General features: G+C 43.2%; 1 protein-coding gene across 1 annotated transcript in view; it reads right to left on the bottom strand.

The window, feature by feature from the left end:
- Positions 1-7,327: 7,327 nt before the first annotated feature.
- TNFSF13B (TNF superfamily member 13b) overlaps positions 7,328-20,382 on the bottom strand; it is an 86,116-nt gene continuing 73,061 nt past the window's right edge. Inside the window, exons 7-9 of the mRNA XM_025874784.2 lie at positions 12,167-12,279; positions 11,935-12,085; positions 7,328-8,943 (exon numbers count right to left, since the gene is read on the bottom strand). Coding sequence (XP_025730569.1) covers positions 8,831-8,943; positions 11,935-12,085; positions 12,167-12,279 — 377 coding nt within the window. The 3' untranslated portion in view covers positions 7,328-8,830. The remainder of the gene's footprint in view (positions 8,944-11,934; positions 12,086-12,166; positions 12,280-20,382) is intronic.

Here is a 20,382-nt window from a genome sequence, read left to right as displayed (position 1 = left end):
AGCTGTATTTCCAGAAAAAAAAAAATTTCCTTGTGTTGAAGGAAAAATTTGGCTCACATGGAGTCTCATTGTGCACTTTGGAGTTAATGCAGGACAAAGGAACTCATGCTCTTTCTTCAAGAAAGCATTTCAAATATTTGAGGGTAGCACCATCTCCCTCCACCTCCACCCCACTTTCCAGGTCCTCTTCTCTCTCACTCTCTCCTTCTGTTTGTTTCATTTTTAGAAAAATTGGTCCAGTTGATAATGCATTCACAATGTAGCTCATCCACATTTTCTTCTGTGTTTGATTAAGTGAAGTTTATAGCTCTCTGCCTGGAAAGTGATCTAAAATAAGGCCGGTTAACCCCATGCCTCCACTCCTGAAGATTTACTTTCATTTCCTCCAAGAAAACCACTAAAATCCCCTTGTTTAAGTTTTAGTGGAATTTTATGTGATCTTTCCAGAAACCATTCTCTTCTCTGACATTGAAAAATCCCCGCTATTGGTCTGAATGCAACTCTTTTGGGTTTGGTGGTTTCTTACAAAGCTAAGCATACTTTTACCTGAATGTTCCAGAAATCGTGTTCCTTGCTATTTACCCAAATGAGTTGAAAACATAGATCCACACAGAAGTCTGCACACAAATGTTTATAGCTGCTTTATTCACAATTGCCCAAATTTGGAAGCAACTCAGATGTCCCTCAATAGGCAAACAGATAAACTGGATCATTCAGACAGTGGAATATTATTCAGCAGTAAAAAGAAACAAGCCATCCAACTGCAAAAAAGCCTGGAGAACCTTAAAGGCACATTACTACGTGAAAGAAGCTGGTCTCAAGGGGCTACATATGGTGTGATCCAAACTCTGACATTCTGGAAAAGGCAGACAGAAAAAAAATCAGTGGTTGTCAGGGGTTTGGGGTGTGGAGGGGTGAAAAGGTGGAGCCCAGGGGACTTTCAGGGCAGTGAAAGATTCTGTATCATACTGCAGTGGTGGACACATGACATCATGAATTCGTCAGAGCCCAAGGATTGCGCAACACCGAGGATGAACCCTAATGTAAACCGTGCACTTTAGCTAATAATCGAGTATCAGTGTCTGTTGACTAATTGTAGCAAATTCACCACACTAATACAATCAGTTAAAAATAGGGGGGATTAGGGTGGTGGTGATTGGGTGTATGGGAACTCTGTGCTTTCTGCTGAATTTTCTGTAACTCTAAAACTGCTCAAAAAAATGGTCTATTGATTTTTTTAATTAAAATTAGATAATGCGCGCAAACTGGTCTACTGCAGTGAATGTATAAGTAGTTTAAAAATTTAACGGGAGTTGTCTGCAATGTGTCGGCATCAGAATATATCCCTAACCATCTCCTCGTAAGAAGTCAGAGATAGGACGAGATTTCTACAAAGCCTGGGCCAACTTAGGAGAGAGAGTCTGCCCTACAGCCCCCCTCCCCCGTCTCTCCCTGCCATTATTCTTTCCCTCTGCCCTGACTTTCCGGGACTATACCTTTGCCAAAGTTCCCAGGTTTGCAAACCATTTCCTACAACTCAACAAGAATCATGTCCATCAGGCAGGAACAGAGCAGAAGTTGTGATACTGCACTGTTTTCCTTAAAAGTTGAATATGAGGGGCGCCTGGGTGGCTCCGTCATTGTCTGCCTTCGGCTCAGGTCATGATCCCAGCGTCCTGGGGTCGAGCCCCGCATCGGGCTCCCTGCTCCGCGGGAAGCCTGCTTCTCCCTCTGCCACTCCCCCTGCTTGTGTTCCCTCTCTCGCTGTGTCTCTGTCTGTCAAATAAATAAAATAAAATCTTTAAAGAAAGTAGAATATGATTTGAGGAAACACTAACAGGGTCTGGCTTGTCTTTTCACGTTCTTCCAGCTTCTGGTTTTATCATTCTTTATATTTCTCTCTTAAATCATACTGGAGACCCTGCCGTTCGTTGTTCTAGTGCTTCCCTCTCGTGGTTGCACTTGGGTATAACATCTCAGCAAGGCAAAGGCAGGGCGGTTCATTGCCCCAAATGAACATTTTGTGGGTTTGTTTCCAAATAAATGTAGCATGCATAGTTAATAGTTTCATACTAGAGGACATATGTGAATTTAAAAGTAGTTCCTTGGGAACTTGGCAAACACTACCTGGCCAGTCGATCGTGTATTTCTGGTTTTTTAGGATTTATTTTATACTCCACCTCTTTGGGATTCTTCCCGCAAACGCGTATCGGCTCGGTTCCGATCTGAGAAAAAGATCGGGCAAACCCACACTGAGGGACCTCCTGCAAAACAGCTGGCCAATACTCCTCCAAGCTGCGGGGGCCATGAACCCAAGGAAAATTTGAGAAACTTGGAGCAGAGGAGGCAAAGGACACGTGAGCCCTGAAGGCGAGGACGTGGCCTGGGCCAGATCCTGGAAAGGGAAGGGACAGCAGTGGGAACATAATGAAATCCTAGTCAAGTGTGGAGCTCAGTGAATGGTGACACGTAGGGGTCCTTTCTTGGTTGTGACGATGTAAGAAGCAGGACATGAACAGTACGGGAACCTGCGTGAGGCATATCTAGAACCTCCTGTGCTCCCTTTGTAAACTTTCGTAAACCTAAACCTACTCTAAAATAAAAAAGGGTGGTTCGTATATTTTCTTTAAAAGGTTGTTGTTGTTGTTGTTGTTGTTGTTTTAATCTTCCTCGGGGCCCCTCCCCTTCCTTCCTGGAAATATAATCTCAAGTTCCGAATGTTTTTAACTAAATTCTGTAACTTTCTGCACAGCTCTTCAAATTCATTAAAAAAAAAACACATTGAATTTTGCTCTTAATATGAGTAAATTTTATAGTATGTAATTTGTACCTTAATCAAATTTTTTTTAAAAGAAAAAAATTCTGTACGTTCTATCCATTGATTTTATCCTCCAGCTCCTTGCATATTGAAAATGTTTCTTCCTTCTTTTTTTTCCTTCCTCCCTCTTTCTCTTAGCCTCCTTTTTTTCGGATTTCATGTGTGTGGGTGGGGGGAGGGGTGTCTTTATTTTTTATTTTTCCCTCTTGTATAGAAATTTCTACTCTCTTTACGCTTCATTACTTGGGAGCGTCGGTATTTTTCACACCCAGGTGCTGCGTTGGGAAGTGCGGGGTCTCTTTCACCACGTACGCGGAGGTGGGGGCTCTACTTTCTTGAGCAGCTGTGGGACCCACTCCCCAGGACAACATCAGCCCGCAGCCAGGACGCCAACCAGTCTGCAGTTTCGGAAACGAGACCGCCTACAGCTTCCCAGACTTGCACCAGTGGTGCAGGCGAGCGCCTGGGGAGTAGCGGTGTGCGCATGCGCGCCCCGCCTGGCTCCCGAGACACGTGGTGAGGCAGGTGTCCCGGAGCGCAGGACATACGGACACATACAGGGCGACATGGAAGCCAGCTGTCTTCTTGTGGGGAATTTGCTCCAAGGCTGGAGGACAGCCTTCCAAGGTGGCCGAGAGGAGTCCTCAGCAGGCGATGCTGTTTAGCAAACATCTTGTTCGTTTTTGCTGTGATTTTTGGACTCTCATTTGGCAGTCCTATCAACTCGGAGGTTTACACGTAACAAAGTAATCAGTTTGTCTTAACTTCCAAGGGAGTCAAATCTCATGTATGATGCAGTAGACGTATCTGAAATGCAAATCAAAATGGGGCTGTTCTCATTCCCATGTGACTCCTGTCCGTACTGAGTGTGACTCCTGCTCTCGTGGGTGAGCGCGGACCCCAACGGGACCCTCCCTCCCCGATGAGACCCCTTACGAGGATCAAGTGGTCCTCAGCGTTTGGAGAGAGCCGTGTGCGGGGTGATGTGAGCAGAGTCCCCTTGTCTACGCCCCTTGTCCCTGCTCACACCTGCAAGCTGGGCTTGTGTGGGCATCCCCAGGGCCCAGGAGACTTTCCTGTGGACGTTTTCCTTCCCCTCAACACCCCCGCTCCGTTTTCTTGCCACTCGTACCTGATCCCCTGGATCCTGGTTCTTTCACTCCTACCGGGTTAAATTTAGGGCAGCCTGGGCTCCCACACTGACATTCTTGCCCCACCTGCCCCCCCAATCCTGGAAAGGCTTGGCTTCCAGGGCAGGATGTAGTCAGAGCCGTTTTGTGTCCCATCGGCACTGTGGGGTAGAAGCAGGTGTCCTTCTGGAACCTGAAGAAGGGCGGGCATGGTGTTCCCAGCCCTGGGGGGGGGGGGGGCGCTGCTTTCTCTTTCTCATTTCTTTCTTTCTTCTCTTTTTATTTTTGGCCTATTCAAGATATCTGAAGACCAAACGACAAAACCAGATTTCTTCAATTTCCTGCCAATTTAGCTTTTGGATCTTTTGCCAAAATAAAACCAAAACAGTGCACGTCTCTTTACTTCTTTGAATTCTGATTGCAATCCCTTCTCTCTGTGTGTATGTGTATATCTTTCAAGCAACAACATTCTGCACGTATAATGTGCCAGGCACTATTCTAGGTGTTTTCACATGTTTCTTTCTCTCTCCCAGCAGCTGCAGAAATTCAACAGTACTGCTATCCCCAAATCCCAAATGATACAACCAGAGAACAGCCCAACAGGGACGTGAACTCCAGGGGCACAGCCCTAGAGACATGCCCTTACTTAGCATCCTGTACTCCTTCTCCAAGAGCTTCAAGCAGGACCACTCCCTAATTTCCAGGGCCCAGTGCAAAATACAAATGCAGGACCCCTTGCTCAAAAATCATTACAAATCTCAAGACGGGGCAGCAGAGGATTAAACCAAGATTAGGAGCCTCCGGAGTGGCCAAGAAGCAGCTCCATCTTCAAGGGCTGCTTTCTAGTGTGTGTGTGTGTGTGCGCGCGTGTGTGTGTGTGTGCATTTGTGAAAAAAATTATTGCTAGTTTTATATAGAGGGAAAAAGCGAGACACAGAAATTGTTTTGTTGCATACGAGGTGTATCACTGTTTTTGTATTGTGGTTCTCCTTTGCTTATTCCTCTAAAATGACAAGTAGCCATTGGGTGGTCTCAATGGACAGTTCAATATCAAAGCATCGTATCAACCATTTCCAATCAGACGCAGCTCCCCCCTCCTTCCTGAAAGCCCATTAGTTCCCATCTTTGTGATTAGTTTTAAATACAGTGTGTGACACAGAAGGACATTTAAAAAAAAAGAGATTAAACAACAAAAAAAGAACAATTGCCCCACATCTTTCCACATGCATGAAATTACGTGAGCAGAGAAGGGAGGCTATCTTCTAAATAAATCGTTCTAAGTACTGGTAAGGATCATACCAGCATAAGATTGTAAAAATAAATCTATATAAGCAAGAAATCCATACTGGTGCTGCATTATTAATGTACGTATATGATTTTATTTGATTGTCTTTATTTTTAAGTGATCTTAAACATAATTTCACTGCATCATTTTTAAAACAACACAAAACTTAGTTGACTTGAATAAGGACGGTGGTGAAGGTGAGGACCTCAAACCAACCTGAAAGTTGGCCTGGCCACAGTTGGGCAGGGACGACGGCACCGCTGTGTGGCATCACTGACCCTGCACGGGCCCCTCACTCCCGTGCATCACCCACGGCAGACGAGGAGCCCCAAAGGATATCAGCAAGACTGGGATCTTGGGCCACTCCCTTTTAACCATGATTAGTTTGTAAAAGTTAATCCAATGCATACAAAGTTACAGAACTGATTTGTGAAAGCAATTACAGATAATCAGCAGTGAAGTGTATTTGATAATCCCCGGCATCCCCGTGGGGGGTCAGACCGATGACAGGTGGACAAAGAGAGTCACGTGGGGTCTGCAGCCCAGCGCTGGCCCGCATGGCTGTGGTGGGCGGTCAGGAACTAGCCCAGTGGGTTGTCACCTCCAGTAGCCTGGTTCTGTGCGATTTTCTGCTGTTTATCATTCAGAGATCTTTCTGGCGGTATTTGCTAAAGCTGAACCTAGGCACAGCCTACGTCACGACAGTTCGACTTCTAGGTATCAATGCCACAGAAATGTGTACATAGGTCTTCCCAGATATTTTCAAAGAATGTTCATAGAAAGTTTAAATGCCCTGTTTTCACGTAATGAGTCTAGATTTTTATATTAGCAACTGAGTCAAAAACTGTAAAGCCACGCAGGAGCCAAGCGAATGGACCCGTGGCCTGCGCTGGTGCGCTGCTCATGGGTTACAACCTCTCTCCCGGGACAGGCAAGCCTGATTCATAGCTCTAGTTATAAGGGGATTCGTGAAGATCTTCTAACAATACACTGCACCCCCCGGAACAACCAGGCTGGGAAGACCCCCCTCTCCGCACAGGGCTGAGAAGGAGTGCCGATCTCTCCAGGGGCCCGGTGGGGCTGCCTGTCACTTGGCCGTAGGGACTTGCTGGCTCGTCCATCCGTCGCGCACAGGCAAGCAAGTCAACACCCTCAAGTACTTAGTCTATCAGCACCCTTCCTGCGTTTGCATGTAAGGCAAGCGTCTCGTGTCTGGGCCCCTACACTTAACCTAAGAAATGATCTGTTATAGGAAATCCCACTATAACATCATTTCTCCTAAGGCAAATTGGGAGAAAGCTAGGGAAAGGGACGCTGCACCACCGGTGCTCCGGTGGAGACCCCACCCCACCCCCCCACCACGGGGTTACCTCCTCTTCGCCCGTTTCCTCATTGCTAAATAAACTCCTCCTGAACCACTCTGACTTCCCTCACGGTTTCACACTCGAGGAAGATGGGATTCACATTTTAATGCTGGTTTAAACTCAAAGCAAAATAAACGTTAGGAATACTTTAGGTGGCGGAATGCATCATCTGCCGATAAACTGTGCTAAGTCATGGAAGAGGAACCGGGAGGCAGCTGTAGACCACAGTGGCTTGGCGTGCAGGGCTGTCAATCTGGAGCACGATCTTCTCTACCCATAGGCTCTAAGAAGTACTTATTTTATATCTGTCTCTATAGTGTCGATGTGAACAAATTCTTTTTGAAACATGTAAGATATTCATAATCGCAAATGCTTTGTTTCCTACCCTAACACATACTACTTTATAATGTTTTACGAGTATGCACTGAATTCTTATTTGCTTATTTTTAAAGATTTATTTTAGAGAGAGGGAGAGAGATCGTGCCTGTGGGGGGGTGGGGCAGAGGGAGAGGGAGAGAGTCTCAAGCAGACTCCCCACTGAGCACAGAGTGGGACGCGGGGCTCGATCTCATGAGCCCGAGATCATGACCTGAGCCAAAACCAAGAGTCGGAGGCTCGACTGGCTATACCACCCAGGCACCCCTGCACTGAATCTTTAAAATGGCATTTAGGTACATGGAGAGAAACCAAAACATGAGTGGTGTTAACCAAACTCAATCAAAAGGCCAGGCAGAAGGCACGAAGTTTTTTTTATTTGGTGATTCAAGTTAGCAGCAACACTAGGACAATGACTCACCTCCTAGATCAGGACTCCTGCTCGGCCTATACTTTTTAATTATAATATTGTAAAACACAGTAAGTTGCAAAACATATTTGATTTTAACCAGAAAGCCAAAGTTGTGGTCATCAGAGTTTTAAACAAAGTTTAATCTTAGACACAAAATACAAATCATCTCTTGTTTTGTTTTGAAAAGCATATTCTTGAACACATTTCAATGTGGACTGGAGAAAATGAGTGTAGACCAGGTTCTATTTTTTTCCCCCTACGGTTTAAACTAGAGAAGGAAACTGTTTAATGAAGTAAACTCTTTAAACCGATGACATTTACAAAAAAGGCAAGCAGAACAAGGGAGACTGATGTTCTAAAGACGCATTTGTGAATACGATTCTCGATTAGATGGAAAGGAGGGTGATGTCTCTGGCATACCCTCAGCCATGTAACAAGCACACGGCACCGAACACCCTTCAGGACGCCAAGAACTTTAATGAAACCTCAACTTTTGTAAAGCTAATAACATGAGTACGTTTTAAAGGCTGGGATAATAGCAGCAGTTTAAAACAGAAGACTAGGAAATAAAGGGCAAATAGATTCCATTATTATAAATGTATTCATTAACTTCTAGCGGAGATTTTATTTTTACATAAGAACAATTAGAGCTATTTTTTCACTTCATGCTCGTGTGTGTAAGAATCGGAATTACCCCCCGGTAAAGTTTCTGAAGTGACTGAAATTAGCTAGAAAAAAATACATGTTAGGTATAGACACACAACAGAATGACTTCCCTCCTGTGAAAAATATCTGGTGGGCCATCAGGTGATATAATATTACAGATAAAAACTGCAGACTTGAAGTAAACCAGAAGAATTTAAATAGTACCTGTATTTTAAGTCCAACTGCTTAATATATTTCCATGTAAGCTTTTAATTACTTTTTCATATGTCCAATGCAAGATTTCTATCCTTTTGTTTTGTTTTGATCTACTTTCCACAATGTTTACTGCAAGAGGAGAGGGGCATACTTAACCTAAAGAGAAAGGCTGGATCCTGAGATTCCCCAAGAATGTCCTCATGTCCCACGGACAGGGACACTTAGTTCCGCAGTCGATAATGGAATGCTGTTTTGGAAGAAATGATTTTTGTCCCCTTGCAACCTGTGCTCCGTCCAGGTCAAGAAGCCATGACTAAGTCGTTCAACATGGCATTACAGTGAGAACCTTACTTCTAGCTTTCCCTAAACGGGCCCTAGTTCTTGTAATTCACATGACACCCTTTGGCTGTGGTTGTCTGTTAAATTTCCTGTTTTGGTCTAGTTTCAGCAAATCAAAACAAGTAGCTCCCAGAAAAGGCTATGGTAACTACTGTTTTTCTTCCTTTTGGTATTTCCAGTTAAGTATCTTCTCCTTAGAGGTACAGAGAAAGGAAGGAACACAGCCACAAACAAGGTGTAAGTAGGTCACAGAAGCTTCAATGCACCAAAAAACGTGCCGTCCCCATCTCGTGATATTTTAGCGTCCTCACGTGGTATTGCAAGCTGGAGCTCATCTCCTTCTTCCAGCTTTGCGATGCCTGGAAAACAATGATTTACAGGGACTTTAAGTGGTTGTACAATGCGGGAGGCAGGCAAGTTGGGGGGGATGCATTAAATAAAACGATGTTATTTTGGAAAAATGTTAACATAGGCATTCACACTTCAAGTGACACCAGCGGACTTCTAGTCCAGTTACTATTCTACCAGCCTAAAAACAAAAACAAAAAAAGCTAAAGCAAATGACCAGAAAGATTTACAACAGATATAAATGTATTTATCACCTACTGTCTATAAAATGGAGACTCTGAACGGAAACCAATGTCTTATTTGAAGAAAAAAAAGTTAAGTAAATCATAGCACATCCCTTGTTGGGATATTTTCTGGTTAAAAGTGGTTTTGCTTCATTTTATTGACAAAATGGTTTATAATAGTGTTTAAAATGTTAAATAAAAATACAAAATAGAAATACAAAAAAAGGATGTTAAATAAAATAAAAAATAGAAATACAAAAAATAAGGATGTTAAATAAAAATACAAAATAAGTACACACACACTAGGCAGTATGTATATACCACACAGACACTGCATAAATACACACTTAAATGTGCATATAAAATGTGTATATTACTAAGAATAAAAAACAAAACACCACGTATTAGCAAAGCCCATCTGTTAACATAGTTTTTCTCTGGAGTCCAGACCCCGGGGTTAGGAGTCATTTGGATTATTTTTTATAGCCTTCTATGTTTCCATGTGTCCCTAAATGACCATATTTGTCCTCATAATCAAAAGCAATAAAATACTTAGCTTCTCAAAACTGACCAATAAATCTTTATGTGCCTAATTTACAATGATGTGTTCTGTGATTCAGGAACACAGAATACAATTCAGGAACTACACTCGGTACATCAGTAGGGACCCCATTTTCAAAGACAAACATGAAGGGAAAGAAAGGACAATCAGGGGAGAAGAAGCAAAGAAACTAACAAAATATCGAAGTTAATACTTTCAACCAACAATTTAAAAAGTAGTTGCATTTTCGTGAAGATGCCGTGAAAATGTATTTACACGACTATATTACATATGTTAACATCCATCCTCAAGCCCAAAGCACCCAGATCTCCTCAGGCAACAGCCAGTCAGTCTTTATTTATCAAAACTTACGATGTACCAGACACCTTTCTAGACACGCACAGGGCTGTGATCAGAATGACAAAAGATTCTGTCTCCAAGGGTCTTGGTTTTTTTTTGTAATGGACTAAGACAGACAACAAACAAAAGAACATAGTTTTCAGGTATCGTGAAGGGTAATGTGCACACGTTTTAGGATTAGCAAAGCATTTGATGACTACATGAAAAAATATAGACTGGAATTTACTTGTTGAATAAATCAGTTGTTATCATAAAGACTGAAGAGAATCTAATATTTTGACAAAGGCTATCGATCACGGAGCATTAAGTAATACTAACTCTCAAAATAAAGTCAGTGTGAACCGACGATTTTCAAGTAGGTTCTGTTTGAAACTCTTAACACTGAGTTTTTGGCTATTTCAATTCTTCCAGATTACAGCAATCAGCTGTAACCTCTAAAACAGACACTCGATTTGTTAGAGAAATAGTGAGTAAGGTCCAGCTTTGCATAAGGGCAATGCTTGGTGTTATGCTGGGCTCCTCAAGTGGACCATTTGCATTTTCTTCCAGGTTATTATGTACGGGAGCACCGCATGCTCTTATGTACTAATAATTAGGTAGCCTTTAATGGTTTTAAGCAGACTGGTGCTAGAGCAGATGAGAATTGCAAACCTGGAATGTCCTGGAGAACGGTTCTCATACCTAACACTAAGCTACGGCACTGAAACACAGATTTCAGGTCTAGTGAATTAGTCTTAAAAGGCGAGGCCCCTGGGAAGTGTGGCCGAGAGCATGAACACGGAGGGGCAATGACCAGCACGGCCCCTGTAAGTACTGCTGAGTCTGGACTCAGTACAGACGGGGGCAGCCGCGCTGTTCTGTGGCTTTTCTGCAACGCCAGGATACTGGTTATTGCTGGGTGCAGGGGAACATCTCTTTATGAAAATGAGGGCGTTTCAATTCAACACACTTCCTCATTATCCCCTTACAGCTGTTCATGGCCACGGGTCCACAGTGACAATCGTCTCCGATTTTCCTTCCTTCCTGATTGAGTGATTGTGCACTTGGTAGCAAACGCCTTCAAAACTTAGGGTTTCGGAGGAGGCGGCCAGACCCCATGCCTGTGTTTCAGGGAACTGTCTGGAACTGAAGACATTCCCCAGGGTTCTCAATGGATTTGTCAAAGTCACCAGAGAGGAATAAATGTGCTAGAGGCAAATATGGGTTTTTTTCCCCCTAACACCAGCTTTGATGAATTTACCCTCAAAATAAAATAAAGACTATGTTGGCAATTATAGCCCAAAGAGCTGAAGTGAACAAAGCCCTCCCTTTCTCCTTCTCTTCTCTCTGCATCTTCACTGACCCTGAGCCGAAGGAGCCTTGCTCCTGCTCGTTTCCATCTCAAGGTCACCTGTCCGGTCCTTGTGCACCAGACGTCACCTGAAGGAGAAGGGGAGAAAGCCTCTGGGCAACCTGACTGGACGCTCGATCCAGTCAAGGGCATGTCTTCAGCAGCACGTAAAACAAAAACACAAACAAAAAAAGCTTTGGGGGCTCACACTCTGGGGTCGGACCGGTTGGTTTGATCCAAGTTCTGGAACTTGGAAGCTGTGCCATCTGGAACAAGGTGTGCTACCTCTCTGTGTCTCGGATGCCGCCTCCCTTAAACAGGGGGATCATACGAAGGAGCCCAGGTCAGGTGCAGACTAGGATGCCTGGCACATGGCAGTCATTCCCTGTGTTCTTACACGGTATTATCTACCGAAGAACGATAAAACCATCAGTCATGATTTTATCCGTTTCGACTCAAACGAACTAGCTCATCCTTCCAGAGAATAAACACCACACGGTATATCGAGGAATGTCTTTCTGTCTATTTATACAGAACTGTTATTTACCAGCTGAATAACAGGAATTATTGGGTAGTGTTTCAGGCATATTTTGAATACATCGGAACAAAGTCACCAGACTCAATTCGTCCCCAAAGACGTGGACTTTTTTCCTCTGTATTAGGTGTCCCATGGCAAAGGTGTTATCGGTGTATAAAACCTGGGGAACAAACAAAGATGCTGGTCAGAAGGGAGCAGGGCAAGGAGACCCAGGACGGAGGGACCAGTGGGGGGAACCTACCTGACCATATATAAAGAAGTAACCGGTTTCTTTCACCACTATTTTATTTTCCTTCTCCTCCAAGGCTCTTCCTCTTTTAAAGCTCAGCAGCCACGGAACGAACGTGTATGCTCCTGTGACAAAGACAGAAGGCTTGAGAGAAGAGCAGTTTTTCACCTCTGCTCAGTGGCTAAACCCGAGTCTGAAACTTAGGGAATTTCATCTTCAAAAAAAGAGGCAAAGGAGACCAATCAGGACGCTCCACTGGTGTTTCAGCCATGGTTCGCACATGACCCCCCGCGCCCCTCGGGGACCCGAGGGCAAGCACGTCCTAAGAAATGTCTGTGTTTTCTTCGAGTCTTGTGTGCGTTTCAGCCATGTTCACCAGAAAGCCTGGTCTGCATAGGATCAAATGGACCAAATGTCTCTGAATGACGGAGATTTTCTGGTTTTCCTTTGGTTCCCGGATAGGAGGGAGTTAGCATGGGGAGAGTTTAGCGAAGGGCACGGGGGAAGGAGGGGAAGGAGGGGAAGAAGCCTCCTCCCCAGAAGGCACCAGAATAGCGCTTAGGGGCAGCGAGGGAGTGACCAAGACGCGGTCTCTACTGGACAGGGTCAAGGAACTCGGCAGGACTCGTCTGTGACATTCAAGTTGAAGCCGTTACTGGTCAGCACACAAATTCTCCTCTGTGACCCCTCAGATGCCCCTGGGGAGTGAGGGGGGAGCCGCCGAGCGCATGAGCCCGAGGAAGGGGGCACAGAACTGCTGGTGGTTACAGAAATGGGTGGGCAGGAGGGGACCCAGTCTCTGCGCCGAACACATACTCTGGGACAAACACCCGTGAGGAAGGTTATATACTCCTCTCCTGTGAATTCACAGCGTTAAATTCACTGGATTTCTCACCATCGTGTAAAAATACTGGAGTAAACGGTGAACCCTGAGGCTAGGTTAAGAATGCAGGAGTTATAGGGCGCCTGGGTGGCTCAGTCGTTAAGCGTTTGCCTTCGGCTCAGGTCATGATCCCAGGGTCCTGGGATCGAGCCCCGCATCGGGCTCCCTGCTCGGCGGGAAGCCTGCTTCTCCCTCTGTCCCTCCCCCTGCTTGTGTTCCCTCTCTCGCTATCTCTCTCTGTCAAATAAATAAATAAAATCTTTAAAAAAAAAAAAAGAATGCAGGAGTTATAAATAAAATGGCATAAACCAAGTGAAAAGATTAGGGAAGTGGTAATATAAGGAGAGAATAGTGAAATGAAACTGTGGTCTAAAATAGTCTAAAAAATGTTCCCTTATAATTGGTAGTGCTGGACCACACGTGTCCCCAGGCTTCACCTTGGTCATAGCAAAAAGGGAAATAATAGAACTCAGGACAATATGCCACAAGCTCAGAGCAGAACAACTTGTCCTGGACTGGGTTTAAAGAACAATTTCCCTGTGGATTTTTGCAACGGGGATAGCACTGTAGGATGTGGTGGTTGGTGATGCTTTCAGACTCATAAATGCAACTGCTGAAGGAACGTGCCTGCTTCAGCTAGCTCCCCCAAGGCAAACCCATCACATCTGAACCTTTTCTGAATAGGATTAAGGGAAGAGTATAAGACAAGAACCCCCTATTTTCAGGACACTTCAGAGAAGTAAAGAACCCGAGGACACTGTGAATCTGAGTTCCGTCCCCTACAGCAGCCCTCCAAGTCGGCAAGTCCATAGGTGGAGGGCGGGTGGCTGTGAGGGAGACCACGAAAGGAACCACAGGTGCCTGTGGACACAAGGCTCCCTTCCCTCCTCTTGGGTGCTCTCAGGACGCACCTCTGTCTCCTATGGGGAGGCAGGCCCCCCAGGATTTGGCAGGCCTGATCACCCGGCTCTGCTGTTCCCAAGAAGGTGTGTGAGGAAACTGGGCTTGGATGAAAGCCCCCGGGGCCACACTGCAAGGGGACAGTCCCTGGAGGAAAGGTCTCCTCAGTGACAAGTCACAGAGGCAAGCTCATGATCCGTCATCTGACATTTGTTTAAAGGAGATCATGTGCTCAAGGCACTTTTAAATGAAGAGTGACCAAAATATGAGGAAGAATGACTTATCGTGTTGTTATTACTGTAAAACACAATTGATAAGGAAAGAGGGCCGCTCCCGTGCTCGTGAGGACACTGGCCAGATGCTCTGACCCAGGCGTGCCTTTTCTCCCTTCCAAACAGCACACGTCTGAGATTCGGACCTCTCCGGGTCCAGGCACCCCCGAACTCTAGTCCTCTGCTATTTCCCAGGGCCTGAAATGATGGCTGGCCGACAGCAGACTGAATAGTCACTGAATTAACTACCTCAACTTTAAACATAAACAAATTCAAAGTGGGGGTGTCCTATGCAGTTGCCCACAAACATCTCATTGTGTTTCAAAAGCTTCGTATTATTTATTAATTTATTTTTAAAAGCATTTTATGAGCTGGTTGCTGGAACTGTGCGAGATGGAACATCACCACAGAGGTAGTATGTACTCTCAAGGTAAAGGAAAACGCACGTTTCCAAAACTGCTTGCTTATATTCTGGCTGGAGATGTTTATTGGCTAAACTTTTTTTTTTCAATACCTTAAGTCGATTTCCTATTTCTTTACACCATACGCACATCTATAGAATTAGTGAGCTGGTTTTTACCAAATTTCACTGCTGCATTGTCAGAATAGAAAGAAAAACAAGTAGTTACTAGGCATATATTCTTTTGTTCTCTTGACATTTTCTTTTGGCATTTCGTCCTATCTTGCTGGAAATATTCTTACTAGAGACAGTCCATCGTTACTGGTTTTTATGTACTGTCTGTATTTCTGCCCCCTGCACATACACGTTACACTCACGTGCGTGCGCGCACATGTACGTGCGTGCATGCGCCCACAAGTTACACTGCATGAGGTCAAATGCCAAGAACACAGCCCTATACAGCATCTGTGCTCAGTGAGTATGTGCTGAGTGAATCTTAAATCGACGAAACAATACATTAAAAGCTAAAGTAATTATAAACTTAAGCATAAATATTATAACATGTTTCTACATCTTAAAACTTACTTAGATTTTTAGCACGCTAATTAGACTATGGATAAATGCTGACAAGAAAATACGCATGAAGTGCCTATTCCATAGGATGCTTTTCTAAACTAGAACGCATCGCCACCAATAAATATTTGAGAATTTGTAAGTAAACTCCAAGAGTATTACTGCTTATCTTTGTTAGTCCACAGCTAAAACACAGATGTGCTGCAGTGTATAAAGCCCGAATTTCCCAGCTCCACTGAGCTGTAAATACTTGATGCATTTAAATGTTTCTGAAAACTACAATAATATGTGAAATTAAATCAACAGAATGCCAGTACTAACGTGAAAATAATTTACATGTATACTTGAAAGTGTCTGCTCTTAAAAAGAGTAGCTCTTTCCTGATCTGACTTATGTGAAAACATAAACTTTCTGTTGACAATATTTTATAGAAAAATCAGATAATGATGAGCACTGGGTGTTATATGCAACTAACGAATCACTGAACACTACATCAAAAACTAATGATGTAAATTGAATATAAATTTTAAAAATTGAAAAAAAATAAAATGCCCAATTAAATCTTGAACCAAAAAAAAAAAAGAAAGAAAGAAAACTCAGATATATTTCATTAATACTTGTTTTCTATTCTACTTTATGGATAGATTTCCTTGCAAACATTCATACTTCCGGTGTTACCTCCCTCCGTAACTGAAAACTCACTACAGAGAGCAATGGTCAATCACAGCTATCGTACTATCATATTTGGTTGCTTCTCTTGATTTTTTAATCTTATCATCACACAGCTGTTGGAAATAGTTTTAGGGGATAAGATATTGATAATGCTTTTTTAAAAGGCAGATTATATTAACCAACTCAAGAAGCAATAATTTCTTGTATAAGACAAGTGCTGTTTGGCATGGAGATCCACAGTTATGACAGGTTTGATTCTGTAGTTGGGGCGGAACAGGGGGAAAAGGAGGGAGCACAGGCAGCCAGGCAGGGCCATGGGGGCTGAGCCATACGAAGGGCCTTTGGAAGCCCCTGCTGGGCTGTGAGCAGGGACAGAAATGATTATTCTGCTTTAGAAATGTCACTCTGTGGCTACCAGACAAGAATGGGGGTCAAGGAAACCAGCCAAGGGGAGAGATGATGGGGTTCTGTAAGAGGATGGTGAGATGGGCATGGAGGGGGATAGATTAATTCAGGTTATGTTCATGGGGAATAACTGATAGAGTTTGAGACCGATGTACTGAGTCCGAGGGACCAGTCAAGAATGTCATTCTTGACTCCAAAATTCTGCCTGAAACAACCGGGGACACAATCATCACACTCACTGAAATAGGAGGAAATTTGGGGACAAGTCCTACAGTCCAGGCTGAGATTCCACCAAGTTGTAAAGAAAGAGGTGTTAAATAGACAGGGGTGTATGTAGGCTTGGAGCTAAGTGGTTTGGGCTAAAGATCTACACTTAAACCATCAGCACATACATGATAAGGGACAACATAGGAGTATTTAAGAATGCCAAAGAAATAAGAAGAAAGAAAAGAGAATAAGACTACATCAGAGGACTGAAGAACATCTATACTGGGGAGATACATTATAGAGTAATTTGCAAAGAAATTTAAAAAGAAGTGGCCAAAAGAGTAAGGAATTGATTAGAGAAATAACCCAAGGGCAGCATATATTTCAAGAAGGGAGTTATCAAGTGTCAAATTCTATTGGGAGAGTAAAAGTAAATTTCATTATTGCCTGTACGAAATAATTAGATGGCAAGGCAGAAATAAACAAGAGACTTCGCTATCAACACGACTGTGGAAATAACGTCTGTCCTTTTTTACCTCCTGTTCAGTCGTGTGAAAGAGGCAGACAGATGCATGTTCTCCAGAGTAGCTGTACGGGCTGCTAAAAGTCCCTGGGATCGCACTGGGGCTGGGTGTGGGAAGCCAGGAAAACAGTGACAGGTCCGTCCTGACAGGGGCCAACTTCACAAAGAGCCAGCAAAAATCAACTCCCTAACGGTGAAGAAGCCCTCATGTGCCCACAGAAATCTCTGACAAGCTCACAGTCCAGGAAATGTCCATGTTGGCTAAAAGAACGTGGAAGACGAGGAGGAAAAAAATCATTGAAATGAAAATAAAAGTTTCAGAATGGGAAACAGGTTTTGCACAAAACAAAGTAAGGTGGAAAGAGTTGAGAATTTGAAAAAAAAAAATAGAGAGAGAACTATCGAATATATAGGACCTGTAAGACAGGTCAAGAATTACCAGCATACACGTCATTGGAACCCTGGTAGACAAAACCAGCAACAACAAAAAGTCAAGCAGAGCAACCACAGACAGGGAAGCGTACCCTGGGCCAGGGAAGTCAATTCCACATAGCTTCATTAGTTTTGTGTTGCTGCTGCAACAAATTACCACAAACTCAGTGGCTTAAAACAACACACATTTACTATCTCACGGTTCTAAACATCAGAAGTCTCACTGGGCAAAAACCAAGGTGTTGGCAAGTCTGTGTTCTTTCTGGAAGCTGCCAAGCCCATCCCTTGCCTTTTTCTGGCTCCTACAGTCCGCCTGCTTTCCTTGGTTCCTGGCCTCCTCCATCTTCCCAGGCACGGGTTGCATCATTCCCAACTTCACTTTCATCCTCACATCATCTCTCTCACTCTGACCCAACCACTCACTCTGTAAGGACGCTTGTCATTACCCTGGGCTCACCCAGATCAGCCAGGGTAGTTGCCCCACATTTCTTATCCTAATCACATCTGCAAAGTGCCCTTTCCCATGTGACCTACAATACTCACGAGTCTCAGGGATGAGGTTGTAGACGTCTTTGGGAGCTGTTATGCTACCTACCACAGCAGTCAACCCTGAGATACAGAGCAAAATAAATACTGACTTTTTAAGGTAAATAAACAATTCTTTATATAATCAGGCAAGAAAGTCAAGCCACTCATAAGAAGAAAAATTTATCTTACCTTAGTTCTCTTCAAAGTGCATTTAATGCCAAAGAAGAGTGGAGAAATTCCTACAACTCAAGTAAAGAAAGGGGAAATGGGATTTTGCATCTAGCCATCTGTCCTTAAAGTATAGAAACTACAAAGATAAAGTTTTATCAATGCAAAAACTTAGTGACCATTTTTCTCATGAGCCCATTTTGAGTAAACTAGTCAAGAATGAAATTCAGGAAATTAAGACATGAATGAGGAAAGCACAGTAAAAGCACTTGCAATGGGTATTGAATATATTTATCTGTAAAACCAAGCAAGACAAAAGCACATAAAGAGAATGGTTTGAAAGAAAAGAAGGGAACAGTTTCATGTCATGACAATGTAGAAATTATAAAATTTACAAATACAGAGAAGTAGAGGAGGAAAAATATTGATAATGGCCTCATTTGTAATACCTAGGGCTCCAAGGCTGTGTATTAAAGTTGATAGATAAGGAACAGAAACATAAATATTTTAACAGTACATACATAAACATTTAGAAATATATTAGCACCCAAAAAGTGTACAGTGGGGGGCAAGAAGAATACAGAGAATTAAGAGGAATCATATTAATTTTATTCTAGCTTAGAGTGGTCAATAGATATTCCCTAAAGAGGTAATTATAGATGTTAGAGTGATGTCACGGAAAATGGCGAAGTATAAAGCTTATAGAATAAGTTCCTCCACCAAAATAGCACTTAAGCTGGCAAAACTTACCGAATCAACATCTTTGAATATATGAAATCTAATAAAAAAACTTACAGCAACCAAGAGAGCTTAATAAAAAAAGAAAAAGACTGTTAAATTTCAGTAAGGAAGTATTGTATTTTTGCTTCCTCACTTACCATCCCCCATTCTCCAGCATGGCAGCAGCTACGGACATGATGGCCTGAGTTCCAGGCGGTGCCTTGCTGGTGCTGGTGGGTATAATACTTACTTTGTTCCCAAATCACTGTGGCTATGCATTTTGACCTGTCTGGAGATTTTTTTTTTTCATTTTTAAAAAAATATTTATTTATTTATTTTAGAGAGAGAGTGAGAGTGGGGGAGGGGGAGAGGGAGTCTTAAGCAGACTCTGCGCTAAGCGCAGAGCCCGATGTGGAACTTGATCCCACGACCCCGAGGTCACAACCCGAGCGGAACTACGAGTTGCATGCTTAACTGATTGCACCCCCCAGGCGCTCCTGTCTGGAGATTTCTTTCAGATAGGAGCAGATCCCCAGGCTGGAGTCAACCAAAAACTTTAAAGATGTATACTACCTGTAGCCTCTGGAAGAAGGGACAACAGACTGACAAAAGCATACAAAACAAACAGAAAATTATGGCCCCTTCACAGAAAAAAAAAAAAAAAGAAATTGGCAGAAACCATTTCTTAGGAAACCTGGACATTGAACTTACTAGACAAAGATTTATATCTTTTAAATATGCTCCTTAAACCACAAAGAACCTAAGAAAACTAGGAGAATTATGTATATACAAACAGACACTATCAGTAAACAGATAAAAACATTTTGTTAAAAAAGGAACCAAATAGAACTTGTGAGCTAAAAAGTAAAATAGCTAAATTAAAAAATTCAGTAGAGAGGTTACAGAGCAAATTAAGCAGGCAGAAGGCAGAATCCACAAATTTGAAAATAGAACAATTAAAATTATCCAGCCTGAGGAGCAGAAAGAAAAGAAATGAAAGGAAGTGAACCAAACATAGGGGACCCTCAATCAGACTAACATTTGCATTATGGGAGTCCCAGAAGGAGCAGAGAAAGGAGCAGAAAGAGTATTTGAAGATATAAGGGCCAAACTCTTCTTAACTTTGAAGAAAGAATGCATCTACACATCCAAGAAGCTGAATGAATTCTAAAAAGGATAAACTCAGGGACGCCTGGGTAGCTCCGTCAGTTAAGCGTCTGCCTTTGGCCCAGGTCATGATCTCAGGGTCCTGGGATCGAGTCCTGCATTGGGCTCCTTGCTCAGTGGGGAGCCTGCTTCTCCCTCTGCCACTCCCCCTGCTTGTGCTCTCTCTCTCTGACGAATAAATAAATAAAATCTTTAAAAAAATAAAAAGGATAAACTCAAAGAGATCCATACCAAGGTGAATTATAATTAAGTGGTTGAAAGAAAGGACAAGGAGAAAATCTTGAAAGCAGCAGGAGAGAAGCAATTCTGCCAGTACAAGGGATGCTCAATAATATTAACAGTTGACTTCTCACTTGAAACCGTGTAGACAAAGGACAG

This window comes from Callorhinus ursinus, unplaced genomic scaffold (assembly GCF_003265705.2).
Source record: "Callorhinus ursinus isolate GAN/ISIS: 27379988/994484 unplaced genomic scaffold, GSC_fseal_2.0 scaffold79, whole genome shotgun sequence".
NCBI classification, from domain to species: domain Eukaryota; kingdom Metazoa; phylum Chordata; class Mammalia; order Carnivora; family Otariidae; genus Callorhinus; species Callorhinus ursinus.
This window is presented reverse-complemented; position numbering and strand designations above follow the sequence as displayed.